A 17,767-nucleotide genomic window follows, 5' to 3' on the forward strand; every position below is an offset into this window, starting at 1 on the left:
GAGAAGTTGTGTAAGTTTTTGTGTTTAGATTGTTGTGTGAGTAACATTGTTGAATCCATTAGCTGCCAACCCCAAGTTAGAGAATAAGAAATAAATTGAATCTACCGAAACCAATTTGCTGCACCACTAATATAGTGATAATTAACCATCTGTTTTATACTCCATATTAATTGCGTACTTCTCAATTCTCAATCTGCTATATACAAGCATGCATGCTATTCGTGCTACATTAAATTTTGACAGCTAACTTAATTCCAATGTGAACAATAATTGTATTAGTAATTAATACTGCTATACAAAGAAAATAACTTCTTGGATTTTTTGGAGCAAATTCTTTAATTAAGTACCTTAATTTATCAAAGTACTCATTTTTCAATTAAGATTAGATCATAGCCAAATTCAAATTAGAAAACTTATCTCCGCTGAAGTAACTGTAACCCGCATAGTTAACAAAATTCGATAAGATAAGCAACCCATACCATTTGGAAAAAATTATCTTCCGAAGAAGAATTTATAAAATCAAGGATGTCAATCAGACATTTTGTTGCTTCCCTTGGCCTGTTGTTTTTTTTTTTCCCCTTGATCCGACCTATTGTTTTCAAATGTCCAAATTTTTGGAATAATTCATCTCCTAATTATCACCATGTTGGTTGTGTTCCAAAAAACTTTGTTTAATCTCAAACTAAATTTTTTTTTTTGCATTTACAATTTTTTTTGGGCTTCCCCATACCCGGGGTAGTCCAAGCCCGAAGGCCCTCGGGTTTGCTGTGCTTATCCCTTGCCCGGCCCCGACTCCATATGGAGTCACACTAGTTTAAAAGAAAAAGAAAAAGAAAAAACCCTAATAAATCAAGCCAACCTAATAAGTCTATTTTGTCACACAAAAAAAAAAAAAAAAACCTAGTAAGTCTACAACAGCAATCTCTTTCCAAACAAGGAAATCAGTGCCACTACTGTACAAGCCAAATCCTCGTGAATTCGTGAGAAAACCACACAGCATAGCGTGCGAGGAACCACATGTCACGTTGCCCAACCCCCCTTCCCACTCTCTCTTTCTCAACCACAAAAAATCATTTGCAGTTTTAAGTCCACGTTTTCCCCCTCCACGCAACTAAGGATAATGCATAATGGTCCCCAAACAATGTCCAGAGCCATTCTTTCAACTACTCCTACTATGAGAAGCTCACTGCAGTAGCTTTCTTCACTCTCTCCTCTTCCATCTTCATCAGGTTTCCTGCAGCAATTCCGGCTCAGCTTCTGGGGGAATAAATGCTGAGGCTGAACTTGTACTGCTCTCTAGTGCCTGGTCCAAGACAATCACCGTTAGTCAAGACTGGAATCAGCAGTTTTGATTCATGGGTAATTGGGTATCACAGAGCACAGAAGCTACCTCAGAGGATCAATGCAAAGGCTGTAAAAGATGAGATGGATGGAGGCACAAGAGGATTACCCAGTCCGAGTTGGGACCCGGGGCTCGAAGTCGAGGTCCCTTTCGAGCAAAGGCCGGTATGTATACGCACTCGCAACTTCGCACGACTCCCTTGAATAGTTCTTTTCGTTCATGTACTCTGCTTGTTAAAAACTCGTTTGAGATTGACTCATCATGGAAAATGGATGAATTCGGCTGCAGATACATTCATACATCCGAAAACCAATACTTGAGTCAATGTAAAAGTAGTCTCTGAGTAAGCCGTCTTGGGTTGGGGTATTTTTCTCCATCTAATGTATGAACTCTTTCTGCTCATGAGAGCGGCTTAAGTTCAGCTAGTTAAGAACTCGTCCTAGATCGGCTCGTTATGTAACAAATTAAGCTTGAGGTTAAAGCTTGATACTTTTCCGAGCTTAGCTCAGAAAGTAGGTATGACATGTAGCCGTACGACTGTATAGAAGCCAAGTTACTCGAGTTTATCAGCTTGTGTGAGGTTGTTCCAACCCCTGTTTCATTTTGGCTTCCATTTTTGTATTTTGGGGTTTTAGAAGCACGAGCAATGACGAGTTTTGAAAACACCCATTGTATTGATATCGTTTATACTTTTGTGCAGAAAAAGATTGTTGAGAATCTGAAAACATCATTTTGGATTTTGGTGTTTCATGAAATGTGTTTTCGGAAATTTTTCTGATATCTTCCAAACACACTTCACCATTCGGAAAGTGGAAATGGAGAATGGAGATGATGTCAACCTGTAGCAATCCAAGCATGCCTACATTTTGAAACCTCATTAACTAACAAACGAAGCTTGAACGACCAAATAGTTGGTTCTACTAGGCTTCTTTTTTTGCAATGTTTTCACTGAATGCAAGGGGAGAAAATAATTAAGAACCTTTGCTTAAGTCCGTACAGAAAAGTGAGATTTTTGTTAATGAAGTCTTACCTTTTTTTATTTTTGGTCAAGCGGAAAATGAAGTCTTACCATTAGCAAATCACCACTGACAGTAATCTGGTTATATGATAGGTTAACGAGTATTCATCCCTGAAAGATGGTGGTTTATATTCATGGGGCGAACTGAGTCCAGGTTCATTTTTCCTGCGTCTAGGAGGTCTCTGGCTGGTGACTTTCACTGTTCTTGGGGCGCCAATTGCAGCTGCAAGCTTCAATCCTTCAAGGGTAAGATAACAATCTATGTCCATGGATCCTTCAAAATCCGTACAGTATCGGATAAGGTTATGACATGAATATAGGACATGTTTGCTTGGACAATAACTTAACAAGCAGATTTTCTGAATTCAATTCTTCACGAGCTATGGACATATAGAACCCGTTTAACATGCATGAAAGGGTCTAAGACAACAAGTAAACACCATTTAAGCTAGAAAATAGAAGTTTTATAGAGTATTTTACATATGATGGCTTGTTTCTGAATCCTCAAATCAAATATTATGCCTAGGCAAGTACCCGCACCCGACATCCCCACCCGAGTCCAAGTAACATAGCAGCAAAATTACCTTGAACTATAAAGAGGAGAAGTTGTAAAAGAAACTCCATATTTTCAATCTAGATTGAAGCACAAAGACAGATTCTGCATACTGTCTTTCATTTTTCTGAATTCATACTCAATGGTTGAAGTTTGAACAGCCCATACAAAAATTCTTGATAAGTATGTTTTAATGCTAAAACCATCCCAAGTTGGTGATCAAATAAAGTTTTTAATCCATATCAGCCTGAGCAGCAATCTCACATTTTAATATCTCATCACCTGTAGAATCATAGGTGATTGATGCTTCAAAAAGTGAATAAAGGATATCGAGAAGAAAGACATTGAAATGCAGACACATCACAACTCAGGGATAAACTACAAGTATGGTCATGAAACAACATAATGCTGCAAAGTAAATCAAGTAGTTTATATATTCCTACTTTTGCAGGAACCTCTACGATTTGCGCTTGCAGCTGGAACGGGGACCCTTTTTCTTGTGTCACTAATTGTCCTGAGAATTTACCTGGTATCCTCTCATTCATGTTAAAGCCATTTCTTACTGCAGTACGTGGAATATTAATTGAGAGATTACAGAAAACCGTTGAAGAGAAACAACTGCATCAGTCATGTGCAGACTATATCACCATGAGATTAGAATGGCTGAGCAACTTTAGTGCAGACTACTACAATGAGCTCGAATACTGCAAATATATTTTCCATTCCTCTTTCTCTTCTCCTTGTTGAGCTATATATGTTCAATTGCTTTGATTCTCTATCCATATATCCTACCGGTCAACGTGTATGAAGTGACGACTGTTCTAGGCGTACCCACTTAATCTGAGGAAGGCACAGAATTTGAAATTCTTATAACCAATAAAGGGGACGACTGCATTCAAACAAAGTCCTGTTGAATTCAAATGTTATGCCGAATAAAATTAAGACCAAGAGGTTGAAGTTGAACATGCCTTCACTCATGGTTTATCTAAAGAGGCAAACGATTTAATGTAAGTCTCTTCTACATAAAGCAAAGACATGATGTCATATCCAGACAAGATGCCATGTATGAAGCTCTCTAGGGAAGAAGGGTATTACAATAGCATTGAGTTTCCTTGCCCAAGCAAATGTGCACATGAAGCAAGCCTCTGTGCTAACGCCTAATGGGTATGCTTCAAAAGTAGTGATGGTACTTGTAACTACACATGTTCGTCCATTTGGAAAACTTATTGCTACAGAAATTGTATCTTGTCAGCAGTGGTTAATAAAACCTCCTAACTTTAAGGTTTGTGGCTGTCTTGGTAATGAAATTGTCCGTCTCACAGGGATGGAGCTATGTTGGTGACAGACTTCTATCAGCTGTGATACCTTATGAAGAGACCGGATGGTATGATGGACAAATGTGGGTAAAGCCACCTGAGGTTAGTGGCTTTTCATTTGGTCATTCACACTATCGTTTATGGGGGAATGGCTTTGGAGGCCTGGACTCACATTTCCTTAAGATTAAGTATTCAGGTAAAATTTTGGGTGTGGTACATAAGAGCATCCAGAAAGGGAATGCCACTGGTAACATCAACAAATATACCAAACCAAAATCAAAAAGCTTTTACCTTTACATCCACTTCAGTGGCAGCCTCTAAATTCTTGACAAAAGGTAAGACAGTGTTCCATTGTTGCAGGAACAACCCCCACAACCCAAACCGCGCGCCCCACCCCCCCCCCCCAGAATTCTCTCGGACTTTTTATTCGCTATACTCATAGACATAAAAAATCTTGTCTAGTGTAACAGGATTGTTTTGTACACCAAGTGTTACAACTGTCAACTAGAGTTAGAGATAGACCACGGAGGATAAATAGAATGAATCAGTTCAATAAGAAGGGTGAGAATTAGCACATGCACAAGAACAATCTAGGTGTCTTGGACCCTACCCTTGATAACTTAATTAACTGTCATTACTCTTTGCAGATCCTGGCTCGGGACAGATTGTTGGGCTCATATAAGGTACTAAAAACTACTTAATAAATCATCAGGATTCATCCAATTTGTAATACTGCAGAACATCACAGTAACGCTATATTTCTCAGAAGAGGTTACATACCAAACCAAATTGAATGTAAAAATGCATGCCAATTGGTTGCGACTTTCTGTTAACAAGCAGTATAAAGGGGCCTCCATGTGCACATATCGGCATTTAATGGCAATACAAACAGAACCACACACAAAGAAACTGAAAAGACTGATAGCAACTCTTTTTGCCTCCAGGTCAAACCAGTCATCAAATTGCTGAAACAAACGCTAGTCGGAACAGGGGCATTACTCGTTTCAGCCGTCATGTTATTTATCTTTGCTACCCCGGCAGAGGATTTCATTCAGAACACTTTCGGAACACCAATTCCGGCATCCAAGAACAGCAAATTCAACTTAAGGTACTTAAAACCACACATCAAGTCTCCAAAACTACAGCTCACATCTACTAATGTTACTTTTTTTAATTTCTCAATCTAAAATATATAGAAAGGAGGAGCTGCTAAGGTTACCAGTGGAGGTGAAGGCTGACGATGATCTAGCAGCAGCTGCTGCTGAGGCTGCAGATGGAAGGCCGGTCTACTGCAGAGATAGGTTTTATCGTGCATTAGCAGGTGGCCAGTACTGCAAATGGGAAGACCTAGTGAAGTAGTACTTCAAGAGGAAAGGAAACGCATCGAATCACTTTCACATTTCAAGTCATCTGCATACATGCTTCATTATCTGTAATCGAGAAAGTCTACGTGCACAGATTTGTATGCATAAGATCCAGACACACGTGTCCGGAACTGTTTGATGCACTTTGGTCTGCATAGAGAGGGGCCACATGCATGAGCTAGTTTCGGATATATATCTGTGTGTTCAGATTTTTCCACACAAATTTGTACATGTAGCATTACCCAACCTCACATTTACTGTGTGATATCCACGTGCAACTGTCCAAATCTACGTGTTTCCATCTGTATCCGTAAGCATTGCTCCTAGGGTTAAAGGAAATTCAATATACTCACTAGTCACTACTTCGTCATTTTGGTGCAAATTGGAATCAAATTGCTAAAGGAATCAACGTCAGAGATTTGGGAGAAGTGATTTACTAATGATTGAGACCGATAATGGAACTCATTTTGATTAATGTAAATGAGAAAATCTTTTTAACTGGCGAAGCCGTGAATAGTTGTTTACGGAGCCAATTGCGACCGTCCAAGAGTGCAGAAGGTATACTGGCCTTAATTTTCCAGCCTTGAATTTGGTTGGGCTATGAGAAAGCCCAATAAAAGGTGAATTTGGTTAGGCTTTTTTTGGAAGATTTGGTTGGGCTTTCAAGCCTGGTCACGCATTGAACGTAAGATCCTTCAGGTACCAGACCACCTGAAAAAAAATAAAAATAAAACGTTTCATACTTTTTTAAGAGCTGTGCTACTTGTGCACAGACTTGCCAAAAAGAAAGAAACATAAAAATTGTACCAAAAAAGAAGAAAAAAAGATAAAATCATTCCTTTTTCGGGGTGGATTACCAAAGTGGGGTCGACATACTATGCAAATATTGCTTTTGAGAAACAAATTTTTTACAATATAATAAAAACAGAAAAAGAACAAAATTATTATATTACTTACAAGAAAAACCCAAATGTGAATTCTTTTACATTTTTAGATATTGACCACTAATTCCCCATGGAAACAATAAATCCAAATGATGCGTCCCAATGCACCACACTACTTACGTGAAGACTTCCATCACAAAGTATATTGCACTACGTGAGAATAAGTTATTTCCAGATGAGGTAGAAACCCCATTGTGGACCCCATCGTGTATTCATTGCGGTAATCTGAACCATTTATTTTGTGGGGCTCGTACATTATAAGTTTATAAGCGTAAAAACCAGCTTGATCGCACAATAATAAGTATATCAAAAATTGAATTCTAGTTTATAAATAGACGGTCATAGACATTTTAACTTAAAAATTATTGACAAAATCAAAGCCGTCCGTTGTTCCACTTGAGTGCTTCCCCTTCTAATGACTTCATCTCGAATCGGGATCAAAGGAGGATCCTTTAATGGGACTTCTATAAACTAGAATTTAATTTTTTATATACCTATAGACAGTGGCGGAGTCAAGATTTTCGATAAATAAGGTCAGAAATTTGAACTATGTGTAATTCATAAACGAAACCCTTGATTTATTTTGAGGAACAAACAAACTAGCGCTACGTTTGAGAATTTTGTGGGTAGAGATTGTATTTTGACTCTTTTTCCCCTTAAGTACAAACCCCTTATATGGACTAAGGCAAAAATAAATTTTAAAGTTGGGTAAAATTAGTAAAAATTGGGTAAAAATTAGGGAAATGATTTTGTCACTCCATTTTTTTTGTTAACGCCACTCCCCTACAAGTGTATTTTTGTGTGAGTGGCTAAATTAGCAGCCAAAAATTATACATATTTCTATGAAAATTTGGCAGTCAGTGGGGTCGGCTGCCACCCCTCTATGTCCCTCCACCACTTCGTATATATAGATGTCTGATAAAGCTGTTTTTTTTTTTTTTTTGCGTAAATACAGTACTATTTTGCGAGCTCTACAAAATGAATGGTTTAGAATCTTTAGATTAATGCATTGAACGTACGTTAGGGCTCTCAAATGGCGATGGCGGAAGCCCCTCATCCGAACATAACTTATTGAGAATAAATTCTATCCACCACCGCCCATTATGGGCCCCACCGAGCGTCTATCATTGTAATTTGAACCGTTCATATTATAAGACCCGCCGTATAGTATTGCTATGCAAAAAATTAGCTTCATCAAAAGTCGATAGATATGTCAAAATTTGAATTTTGGCTTATAAAATGGACGATCAGATTTCTGTCAATAATAATAAAGATAAACTGTCTATTTTACAATGCAAAATTCAATTTTTGATACTCCTATCGATGTCCGATCAAGTTGATATTTTTTTTTGCATGGATACACTATTAATTATGTGGGATTTACAAAATGAACGGTTCAAATCAACAATAAAAACACGGTATGACCGAAAAAGGCGGTGGTGAAAAAGTGGAGTTTTTCACTGCGGGTAGAAAGAATTTAATCTCTAACTTATTTTCTTTTTTTGTGACAAAAGTGAGCTAGAAGATTTTATTAATCTGACAGGCAGAAACGTTTATACATCAGAAAGTGACGAATCTCATGGGGACAAGATGAAAGTCCACATGTCGGACAAACCACAAGAAATCGCCTGTTTAGCACAAACATGTGCGGCCCTATTACTCCGTACAACAAAACTAAACTCACATGCTATTTTGCATGGAAGGACGTGTACATAAGAGATTAGCTGTCACTACATAAGAGATTAATTTCTGGTTAATCAATTAACTTGTCTCCCCGATAAAATTACTGGCCAAACCAAAGGGATAAGAAGATAAGATGGAGATTAGGAGAATTTCCCATAATAAAGATTAGCTTGACATACTACTAATTAATTCCACGCTTCAAGCCGGCCGTGTTTTCCTCTCAAGCTTACACCTCTCACAACAGAACAACACGTGTACGACACGTGTTAAACTCACAGACAACCAGAAACTGCCATATAACGACCAACCCACCCTTCAAACGAACCAATAGCAAATCCAAAAATACATTTTGAGAGAGAGAGAGAGATGGATAAGGGTGGGGAGCAGCAGGTGAGGAAAGCAGATCTGGAGGGAGATCAAGAGAAGAAAGATAAGAGGCTGGAAGGGTTACCATTGGAGAGCAGCCCCTACACGCAGTACAAGGACGTGGAGGATTACAAGCGTCAGGGGTACGGCACCCAGGGCCACCAGGAGCCCAAGGGCGGGCGCGGCGGTGGATCCACCGACGCGCCCACCCTCTCCGGCACCGCTGCCGCCGAGGCTCAGCTCTTCCCCACTGACGTTGCTACCGGCCGCCGCGCTTCTTAGTTAACTTCACCGCTGATATGCATGTGTAAAGGTTATTAAGTTTTAAGCTTTTGGAGTAACTTTTTCTGTGTGGGCCCTTGAGATTTGTTTATGGGGTTCCGCTTGTTGTATGGTTTCCTAATGTATGAGTGGTTCACCACTTTTTAATCTACTACTAGTTAATAATGACATCTTGTTAAAGATTAATGACATTGTTGGTGCTGTGGAACCGCTTTTCTACCATCTCTTCTAAAATTAATTGATGGTAGAAATGGTTTCAATTAAATCTTTTATGGTATTCGATATCGCATCCGCAAGTCTGTTTTTATAGCGATCGCAAAGAGTGATATTGTGTAACCAAATTCATAGGACATTCCGGGCCCAACCTTTATAGAGACCAGCACAAACGGCAAGTTGGCAACAGCCTTTACAGAGACCGGCAGATCGGCACAAACGGCACGCACATCTCAAGAGCCTCCTATATAGGCTAGGCATATGTGTATAAGGAAAGTTGATTTTTGCTAAAAATCTGGAAATTGTTGCACATCCGTTATGATTAGCCTAATTTAATTTCATGTTTTATGCAACGATGCGCATGCAAATTGCGTTTTCAAGATACATCATATGCAACGATGCTAAATATTATAAGCACAAACAATTACTAATTTTCCAGGATACGATCTTAACATTTCACAACTCGCTAATCGCACGATGCTAAAAGTTATAAAGAAAATATAGTGAATTAAAAGGGACGGTAAAAAAATCATTGATTAGATTATCTACCCTAATGTCTTCAAAGATGAAACATCACTTGGGAAATTGGAAAAATTGTTAACTTTAGAATGAAACATAGGGATAGGAATTAGCTATTGGGCTTAAGTGTTTGTGGTGTTACTTTTGTGGCTCTGGCATTTTATGCCAGAATTTGGAGACAGATAGGGACAGTTTTTATCAGTTGGAAGAGTACGGAGCTGACCCAAGCCATGTTGAAGAAGATGGATGCCAAGAGAAGTAAATTACCCTAGTACTCATCTCTTATCTATTTAAATAAATGTAACAGGAATTTTTGGAAATAATATTATAGCTTGTAATGGACTTTATGTTCCTTTCTATTTAGTAAATATTAAATTAACGTTTCTAAAAATCAGTACATTTCTCAATCAAAAAAGAGTTCAAAAAATATACACAATCCTAATCTAACTTCAATAGTTATACGCAAATTGTAACGACCCTGATTTTTGGTAAATAAAAATTTCGTTAAATATTTAAATTTTGTTTTAATTACTTGTTTTTACTTTTAAAAATTCATTTTAATTTCTAATAATCCGTCATAATTAGATTTAAGCCCTTAATAATGTTTTTCTTGACTAAGAGTCCTACATGGCAATTAAAGTTAGCTCCCAACCGATTAGTTGGAGGAACCAAACTACCATCTCACCTAGTTATACTTTCCTAACCCTAAATGGACCTTTTTGACCATCTTCAAACCTTATGAACCCCTCCAAACCCTATTGAACCATTAGACCATAGTAGTGACCATTTTACTCCCATTACTAGTCATTTCAAACCCTAATTATCACCAATATTCCCTTGTCCATTGGACAATAAATGTTAGGAAAAATATTATCCTTTGGATAATAGACATTTGACTTGCCAATGTATATAACCTTGACTAGACAAGTCATAGCCATCATTTTGCTTCCAAAAGAAGCAAAACTAGCCATGACATGCATGCCAACCTAGTTTTTAGTCTTAAGCCAATTATTCTAAGATTACTTTCCTAGATGTGTGTGTGTGTGTGTGTGTGTATATATATATATATATATATATATATATCCTTATATATGTAAATATATATGTAGTACGAGAGAGAGAGAGAGAGAGAGAGAGAGAGAGACCGAGAGAGGAGAGAGAGGGGAGGCCGAGAGAGAGAGAGGGAGATGGAGTGAGGTGTGTGTAGTGTTTTGTACACTCCAACAAGCAACCTTATAGCCTTAAGCCTATTTGACAACTTTACAACCCATTTCTAGTCTTCCAAAGTACAATCATAGCCATCATCTTGTTCTTTCTTCCAAGCAAGCCCTTTCTAGGATAAGACAACCCATGAACCCTTCATAATAACCTAAGATTTGGCCTAGGATGGAAGTGACAAGTCATGGAAGGCATGGCATGCTTGAAATGACAAGACATGGAGTAAAATCCAATGGGTAATGGGAGGGAGAGGCGGCCGGCCATGGGGGGAGGAGAGGAGCCCAAATTTTTGTTATAAATATGACCTCATACTCACCATTCAACTCACACCTTCACCTAGCAACTTCTCTCTCTAAGAAAGTCTTGTGTTTTGCTTGTTCTTGCCTAGTTCTTCCTTGTTCTTCCTAATTAAGTTCTTCAAGAAACTCATCCTAACACCCCTTTTCGATCTAAAAAGTTCAAGTAGTTTAGTCAAGATCAAGTTTCGAGAGAAACCTTTCTCTTTCGAAACTTCCGAAAGCATACCGTAAGAAGTTACTCCGTCCGACGTACCATTTCTCTCCGTAGTCGCTACTACCGCCAAGAAGAACGGTAGATTTTCTCTACTCACCTCCCTAAGTATAAGTAGATTATCCTTATCCCCTATCTCTAAGTATATGTAGAATGTCCCTAATCGTTTTCTTTAAGTATATAAGGTTATCTTTTACCTATACGGTTTGGAATGCATGATAATTAACAAACTTGTTTTTGCTAATGGAAGTATGAGCATGTTGGAATAATCAACTTTTACTCTAATAAACACATGTGTTGTTTTGAATTTCCCACAAAGGAAGAAATAACGGTTTTCGAAAGATAAGACTTTATCGTTGATAGAAGTATTCGTATTTTGATCTTTAGATGGTTATGAGTATGTGTTATGAATTGTTTGCATTACTTGTCTTGTTGTAAAAGCATAAGTGATTTTCACTCCAAAGGCGTTCGTACATGTGGCGTTATGCTTTAATTTGTGATTTGAGCATGATTAGTAATATAGAGTTGGATGATCTTGCTAGTTTAGTATCAAGATTACAATGAATGATTTATGGTTTCGTATGTGAAAAGTCCTACCGCGGAGTCGTTGCATGAAAACGAGACACAAAAACTGAGAAAGTAGAAACATGACACCTATAGTGTGTTAATAGCAAAGTATGCTTGAAACCGCAATGTGGCCGGACTTGGTAGCTCATTATGTGTGTGGAAACCGCGATGTGGCCGAACTTGGTAGCCCATTATGTGGATTGTGAAAACCGCAACGTGGCCGGACTTGATAGCCCGTTGTGTGAATGAAAACTCGCAATGTGGCCGGACTTGGTAGCCCATTGCGTGGATTGTGAAAACCATAATGTGGCCGGACTTGGTAGCCCATTGTGAAAATTGCCAATGGGGCCGGACGTGGTAGCTTCATTGGTAATATGACTTGGTTATCCGCGGAGAAGAGCCAATACAAAGTTTTATGTGCCAATGGGAACCCGGTGCGGCAGAACCATTGTGAGGATACTCGAGAGACTGGAACAGCAGAACCGAGGTTGGGTGTGTTAAAATGACAATTTGAAAATGTTGATTTGGTTAATGAAAGGTAAAACTCAGAAAATCATGGACATCAACGTTAGTTGAATAGTGAATGCAGATGTATCATTGTTAACTATTTTGTCGAATATGTATGAACTATGTGGAAATTATTGAATTTGTGATCATTTGTTCGTAAGTTAAGGGTTAATGGGTATGAGTTACTCTATTGAGCTTTTGTAGCTCACGGTGTTACCTTTTGGTGACCCTGACATATTATATTGGTGGCGACACTGGTATAATGTGTCAGATCTTATAGATGAACAAGGTGAACTCTACACCTTGGAAGCTTTTGGAGCCGAGAAGCTGGGCAGAATGGAAGAAAAGGCGTAGCAGTAGATAGGAACCCTAATTTACCCCCCTCATTTTGTTGAATAAAAGTACTTTTGTTAAGATTATGATGTAATATTGAGCCAGGCTCCATTTTATTTTCAATAAAATTATCCATTTAACGTTTTCAAAATTTGAGGCGTTACACAAATATGGATCAAATTGGGAAAAAAAAAATCAAAATAAAGCAAATGAAAAGGGCCAAGACTACCCAAAACGTACAACACATTCAATGCTAACTGATCATCCATCCAAACCACCATTAAATGTAACATAGGATCATTTCGTTAAGTGTCTCCACGGGCTTCGGCTTCGTCTCCATTGAAAAGTCATTGATGCAGCTGTGGGCAAATAAGTCAAGATGAAGTTGAGTTTTGGTGGGAACAATTTGAGTTTTGGCGGAAACAATTTGGGTTTTGGAATTAATTATCAACTCCAATATGACCTTAATTCCTTTATCTATTGGGAGATTTACCTCGCACTCATGTCTTGTAGTTTATAGAAGACATTCTCACGTCTTATAGATGAGGATTAGAAGAATTTGTTGATTTGTTCTAAAAGGTACCAAGAATTGTTAACTGAGAAAACTTAAGGCCTACTTAGAATACTCTTTCTTCTTTTTTTCAGACAAAATTTTATTAAAAAACTTAAAAACGGAGACAGTGAAAGAGAAATTCAACAAAAAGTTGGACAATACATCAAACGAGCCGAAGCCCAGCCCCTAAGGTCTAACAAGGGAGCCCAAAAATAATACAATCAAGCCCACCCGATACCCAAATATACAACAAAGCCCAAAAAAACAAACAGGTCCAAGGAGACCTGCCTGACAGACCCAACCCCACAGAACCTTAAACCGCTTCCAAGCCACCGCCGTACAAAATACCGTCGGCATCACCTCCCGGACCAGCACCACCACCCAACTGCCTCACTATTAAGTAGATCTGGTCACACCCAGATGTATATGACCGGCGGCAGGAAGGAACCTAACAGACCCACTAAGGTAAAACACACGACCTACGATGACAGAGAGAAAACAGAGATAGGGCAGTGGGAAATCAAGAACTACCGCCAAAACTGCCAAACACCACCTCTCCACAAACCCCCAGGATTACGATCGAGACGAGAAGTTGGAAACTTCACCGCCAAGCCTACTTAGAATACTTTTAGAGAATTGAGGACTTCTCTTGTCTAGAGTCCTTAATTTTCACTTTAATTAACTAATAGTCTTCTTCAATGGTAGTTATTATAGATTTTTCTAATTTAAGAACCTCTCGTCAAATTTTCCATTCTTTTTCAAGTATCTCTAAAATGTAGCCACAATCGAATGGTAACCGAAAATTCTAGATCGACCTTATAACAAGACATAATAATATCTTTTGCCAAAAAAGAAATAATATATATCTTGATAGTCAAAGAATGAATGTTCGGGGAAAGATCCTAATATCTTCTTCGACCTTATAACAAGACATAATAATATCTTCTTTGTCATCGTCGTTTGTGCGTTCTCTCTCTCTCTCTCTCTCTCCATCTAGAACAAATGAATGGGAAAGGGATTTTTTTTTACTTGACCCGTGTGTGACTTGGTTACCCGATTCCCATGACCCGTGTCTATTTTTACCCGACTTAGACCCGCAAGCTCCCCTTTCATTTCCCAGCCGTTGGATTAGATCCAACGGCTTAGAGCAAAAAATCAGGACCATAACAAAATCCGGACGCCCTGACTTGATCAACCCTGCATGTATGTATGTGTGTGTGTGTGTGTGTGTACAGTCGTAGATCCGCGACAAGTCCAAGTTGTATACCAGCGAATTCCTTTCTTTTTTCTCAGCCCTTAGATGAGATCCAATGGCCCAGATTAAAAGTCCTTACATAAGCAATATAAGGGATCCCTATAAGAAGCCAATTGTGTGTATGTGTATATATACACAACCATTTTCAAATGAGGAGATCCTTATTTTAGTTAAAATAAGGACCTCCCCATTTCTCCCATTTTCCGTTCGAATTTCGATGATCCGAGCCGCTTAATGTGTTCAAAATGTAATTTTTAAGAGTACCCACAAGAAATCGGCAAAAAAAAAAAGAAGATCGGGAAGGGCTTCAACCAAGCAGTTTTTGTTTGAACCGTTTGATAAAAAACAAATAAAACTGCTTGGATGAAACCCTTTCCGGTCATTTTTTTTTGCTGATTTCTCGCGAGTACCCTTAAAATCACTTTCTGAACACATTGAGCGGCTCAAATCATCGAAATTCTATCAAGAAAGAGACGTTTGCTTTTTTTAAAAGTTAAGATGGTTTTTAAGGGAAGTGGACTCTGTGTGTGTATGTGTGTGTGTGTATTATACGGGGCAGTTCAAGGGACACCCAAAAAAATACCTTAAAAAAATTTAAAATCTCAATTTCATAATTCCCGATCAAATTTTTATGATCTGAACCGTTCAATATATATAGAATGTGATTTTAAGGGTGCCCGCGAGAAATTAGCAAAAAATATGACCGGAAAGTGCTTATTTTGAGCAATTTTTAATTGAATCGTTCATCAAATCTAAGCTAAAAACTGGTCAGATCAAGCCTTTCCGGTCATTTATTTTGCTAATTTCTCACGAATACCCTTAAAATCACGTTCTGATCACATTGAGCGGTTCGAATCATCAAAATTTGATCGGAAACTATGAGGTGTATTTTAGGTGTCTAATTAGTTGTTTCCGAAACTTTTATATATATATAGACACACACACACACTTGTATCATTTGATGATGCCATGTGAATCGCTAGAAACATGTGAAGTGTATGGCTAACTCAATAACGTAAGTTTCGTAAGGGAACTAGAGCAGGCTACCACGAGAAAAAAGATCTTCTTTCTAAAGAAATTCGATTCGGAACTATTATATGTCCAAGGTCCAATATTGAAATAATTTCAGAGGTTTTTCCTGATTTTGTCCGTGTCAACTAAGAATTCGAAATATCTTGACTTTTTTAGAACAGGTTTGAGTCAAATAGCAATGATTCGAAGCACTTCTTTTTACACTATTTCAAAAACCCAAGGACTCAATCGTATGGATATATCAGGATCCTATAAGGGATATGTTATTTTAATAAAATGCGGACCTCACAATCCCGATCAAATTTTGATGATCCGAACCGTTAAATGTGATTATAACATGACTTTAAGAGTCCACGGGAGAAATCAGCAAAAAATATAACCGGAAAATGCTTGATCTGAGTGGTTTTCATTGAATGGTTCAATTAAAAATTGCTCAAAACAAGCACTTTTCGATCATATATTTTTTGTTAATTTCTCGTGGGAACTCTTAAAATCACATTTTACACACATTGAACGGTTTAGATCATCAAAATTTCATCAGGAAATGGGAGGTCCGCATTTTAACAAAATATGTGATCCCTCACTTGATCCGTGGTATGTGTGCGTGCGCGCGCGCGCACACACACACACAAAGCTTCTACTAAGGGTGCCCTTAACTTGTTAAGTTAATGACTTTCTTTTCCTGATCAAATTTTGATGATCAGAACCGTTCAATGTGTGTAGTACGTAATTTTAAGGGTACACGTACGTGAGAAATCAGCAAAAAATATGATCGGAAATGGCTTAATTTCAAGCAGTTTTTTCATAAAAATGCATGGAATCATCAAAATTTGATCGGGAACAATCTCAAACTCATGAGGTCCGCATTTTACAAGAATAAGGTCGCCCTTAGTAAAAGGGGACTAATATATAAATAAAAAATAGTTTTATAATTAATATCCAACAAACTTGTACAAAAATACGTAAATGTTCAAAAATAAACAAAAGAAAAGTACAAAAAAACATACACTATTGAAGTGGTACCATTGTTCTACATTGTTTTAGAGGGTAGAAATCATTTATTATTGAATTTGGGTCGATATTTTCAACTAGTTCTCTTTTAATGTAGATAATCCATATAGGATGAGTTAGGCTACAAAAAGAAAACAAAGTGGGCTAAAATTTATTGGGCTAAAATTTTTACAAACAATTTTTTTACTTCTTTTAACCTCACTTGGGCCATAGCTCAACCTTCACTACATGTACTTCCGCCCTTGATTTGTTCTTAAAGGTACCAAGAATAAACTGAGAAAACTTAAGGTCTACTTAGAATACTTTGAGAGAATTGAGGAGTTCTCTAATCTAGAGTCCTTAATTTTCACTTTAATCAACTAATAGTCTTCTTTAATGGTATGCGTTAGTATAGGTTTTTCTAATTTAAGGACCTCTCGTCAAATTTTCCTTTCTTTTTTCAGTATCTCTAAATTGTAGCCACAATCAAATGGTAACCGAAAATTCTAGAACGACTTTAACAAGACATAATAATAATAATAATAATAATAATAATATGTTTTGCCAAAAAAGAAATAATATATATCTTGATAGTCAAAGAATGAATGTTCTGGGAAAGATCCTAATCTAATTTTAAATGTGCTTATTCCCACTAAATGGTGGATCATATGTAAGATTGTAATTCCGTCATTGAAAATGAACTTTTAATTAAGTAATGATAAGTTATTCATGAATCTTTCCAATTATCTGACATTTATCTGTATGTTGTTGAAAGTTTAAATAGGATAGATATTCTCCCTTTGCCTTTTTCAATTCCTTGTCCTTCTCATTTTCCTAAGGCCTTGTAGATCATGGGTAGGTGAGAAAGTGACATCCTTTTTTTTTTGTACTACGTTTACATTATTTTAATTCTGCACAATATGCCAATATGTCATTTTCTGATGCTAAAATAACTATGTCAAAAATATATATATAATTTGTTACCGTATCAAAAGTCAACAGATATCAACGTTATTGCACACGTTTGAAGTTATTTGGCACAATCTCAAATCAAGATAATTAGACGAAACACGTCACATGTTTCGGTGCAAATCAAAAAACTTAGATAATGTAGAAGAAATGGCATGCGATATTCATCTTTCATGTTTCGGTGCAAATCAAAAAACTTAGATAATGTAGAAGAAATGGCATGCGATATTCAT

General features: G+C 37.5%; 2 protein-coding genes across 4 annotated transcripts; both read left to right on the forward strand.

Annotated features, from left to right (window-relative positions):
* Positions 1 to 1,078: 1,078 nt before the first annotated feature.
* Positions 1,079 to 5,963, forward strand: LOC131304725 (protein CONSERVED IN THE GREEN LINEAGE AND DIATOMS 27, chloroplastic). Of its 3 annotated transcripts, XM_058332065.1 has the most exons (7): positions 1,079 to 1,506; positions 2,454 to 2,606; positions 3,365 to 3,442; positions 4,236 to 4,331; positions 4,877 to 4,912; positions 5,174 to 5,337; positions 5,426 to 5,963. In XM_058332065.1, the coding sequence occupies exons 1-7, from the start codon at positions 1,270 to 1,272 to the stop codon at positions 5,586 to 5,588; spliced, it is 927 nt and encodes a 308-aa protein (XP_058188048.1). In that variant the 5' UTR covers positions 1,079 to 1,269; the 3' UTR covers positions 5,589 to 5,963. The 3 variants fall into 3 exon arrangements, with proteins under 3 accessions (XP_058188048.1, XP_058188049.1, XP_058188050.1); XM_058332066.1 differs by lacking the exon at positions 4,877 to 4,912 and having other exon boundaries at positions 1,120 to 1,506; XM_058332067.1 differs by lacking the exon at positions 4,236 to 4,331 and having other exon boundaries at positions 1,120 to 1,506.
* Positions 5,964 to 8,540: 2,577 nt separating this feature from the next.
* On the forward strand, positions 8,541 to 9,050 carry LOC131304728 (uncharacterized). The gene has a single exon (XM_058332069.1). The coding sequence runs from the start codon at positions 8,587 to 8,589 to the stop codon at positions 8,866 to 8,868; it is 282 nt and encodes a 93-aa protein (XP_058188052.1). The 5' UTR covers positions 8,541 to 8,586; the 3' UTR covers positions 8,869 to 9,050.
* The last annotated feature ends 8,717 nt before the right edge of the window (positions 9,051 to 17,767 follow it).

Source organism: Rhododendron vialii, chromosome 10a (genome assembly GCF_030253575.1).
Source record: "Rhododendron vialii isolate Sample 1 chromosome 10a, ASM3025357v1".
Classification (NCBI taxonomy): domain Eukaryota; kingdom Viridiplantae; phylum Streptophyta; class Magnoliopsida; order Ericales; family Ericaceae; genus Rhododendron; species Rhododendron vialii.

Excerpts from the sequence above, each read along its gene's own strand:
- LOC131304725 (XM_058332065.1), top strand. The coding sequence starts at position 1,270 with ATGCTGAGGCTGAACTTGTACTGCTCTCTAGTGCCTGGTCCAAGACAA. Across the intron at positions 1,507-2,453 it reads TCCCTTTCGAGCAAAGGCCG|GTTAACGAGTATTCATCCCT; the intron begins GTATGTATACGC and ends GTTATATGATAG. Across the intron at positions 2,607-3,364 it reads CAAGCTTCAATCCTTCAAGG|GAACCTCTACGATTTGCGCT; the intron begins GTAAGATAACAA and ends CTACTTTTGCAG.
- LOC131304728 (XM_058332069.1), top strand. The coding sequence starts at position 8,587 with ATGGATAAGGGTGGGGAGCAGCAGGTGAGGAAAGCAGATCTGGAGGGA.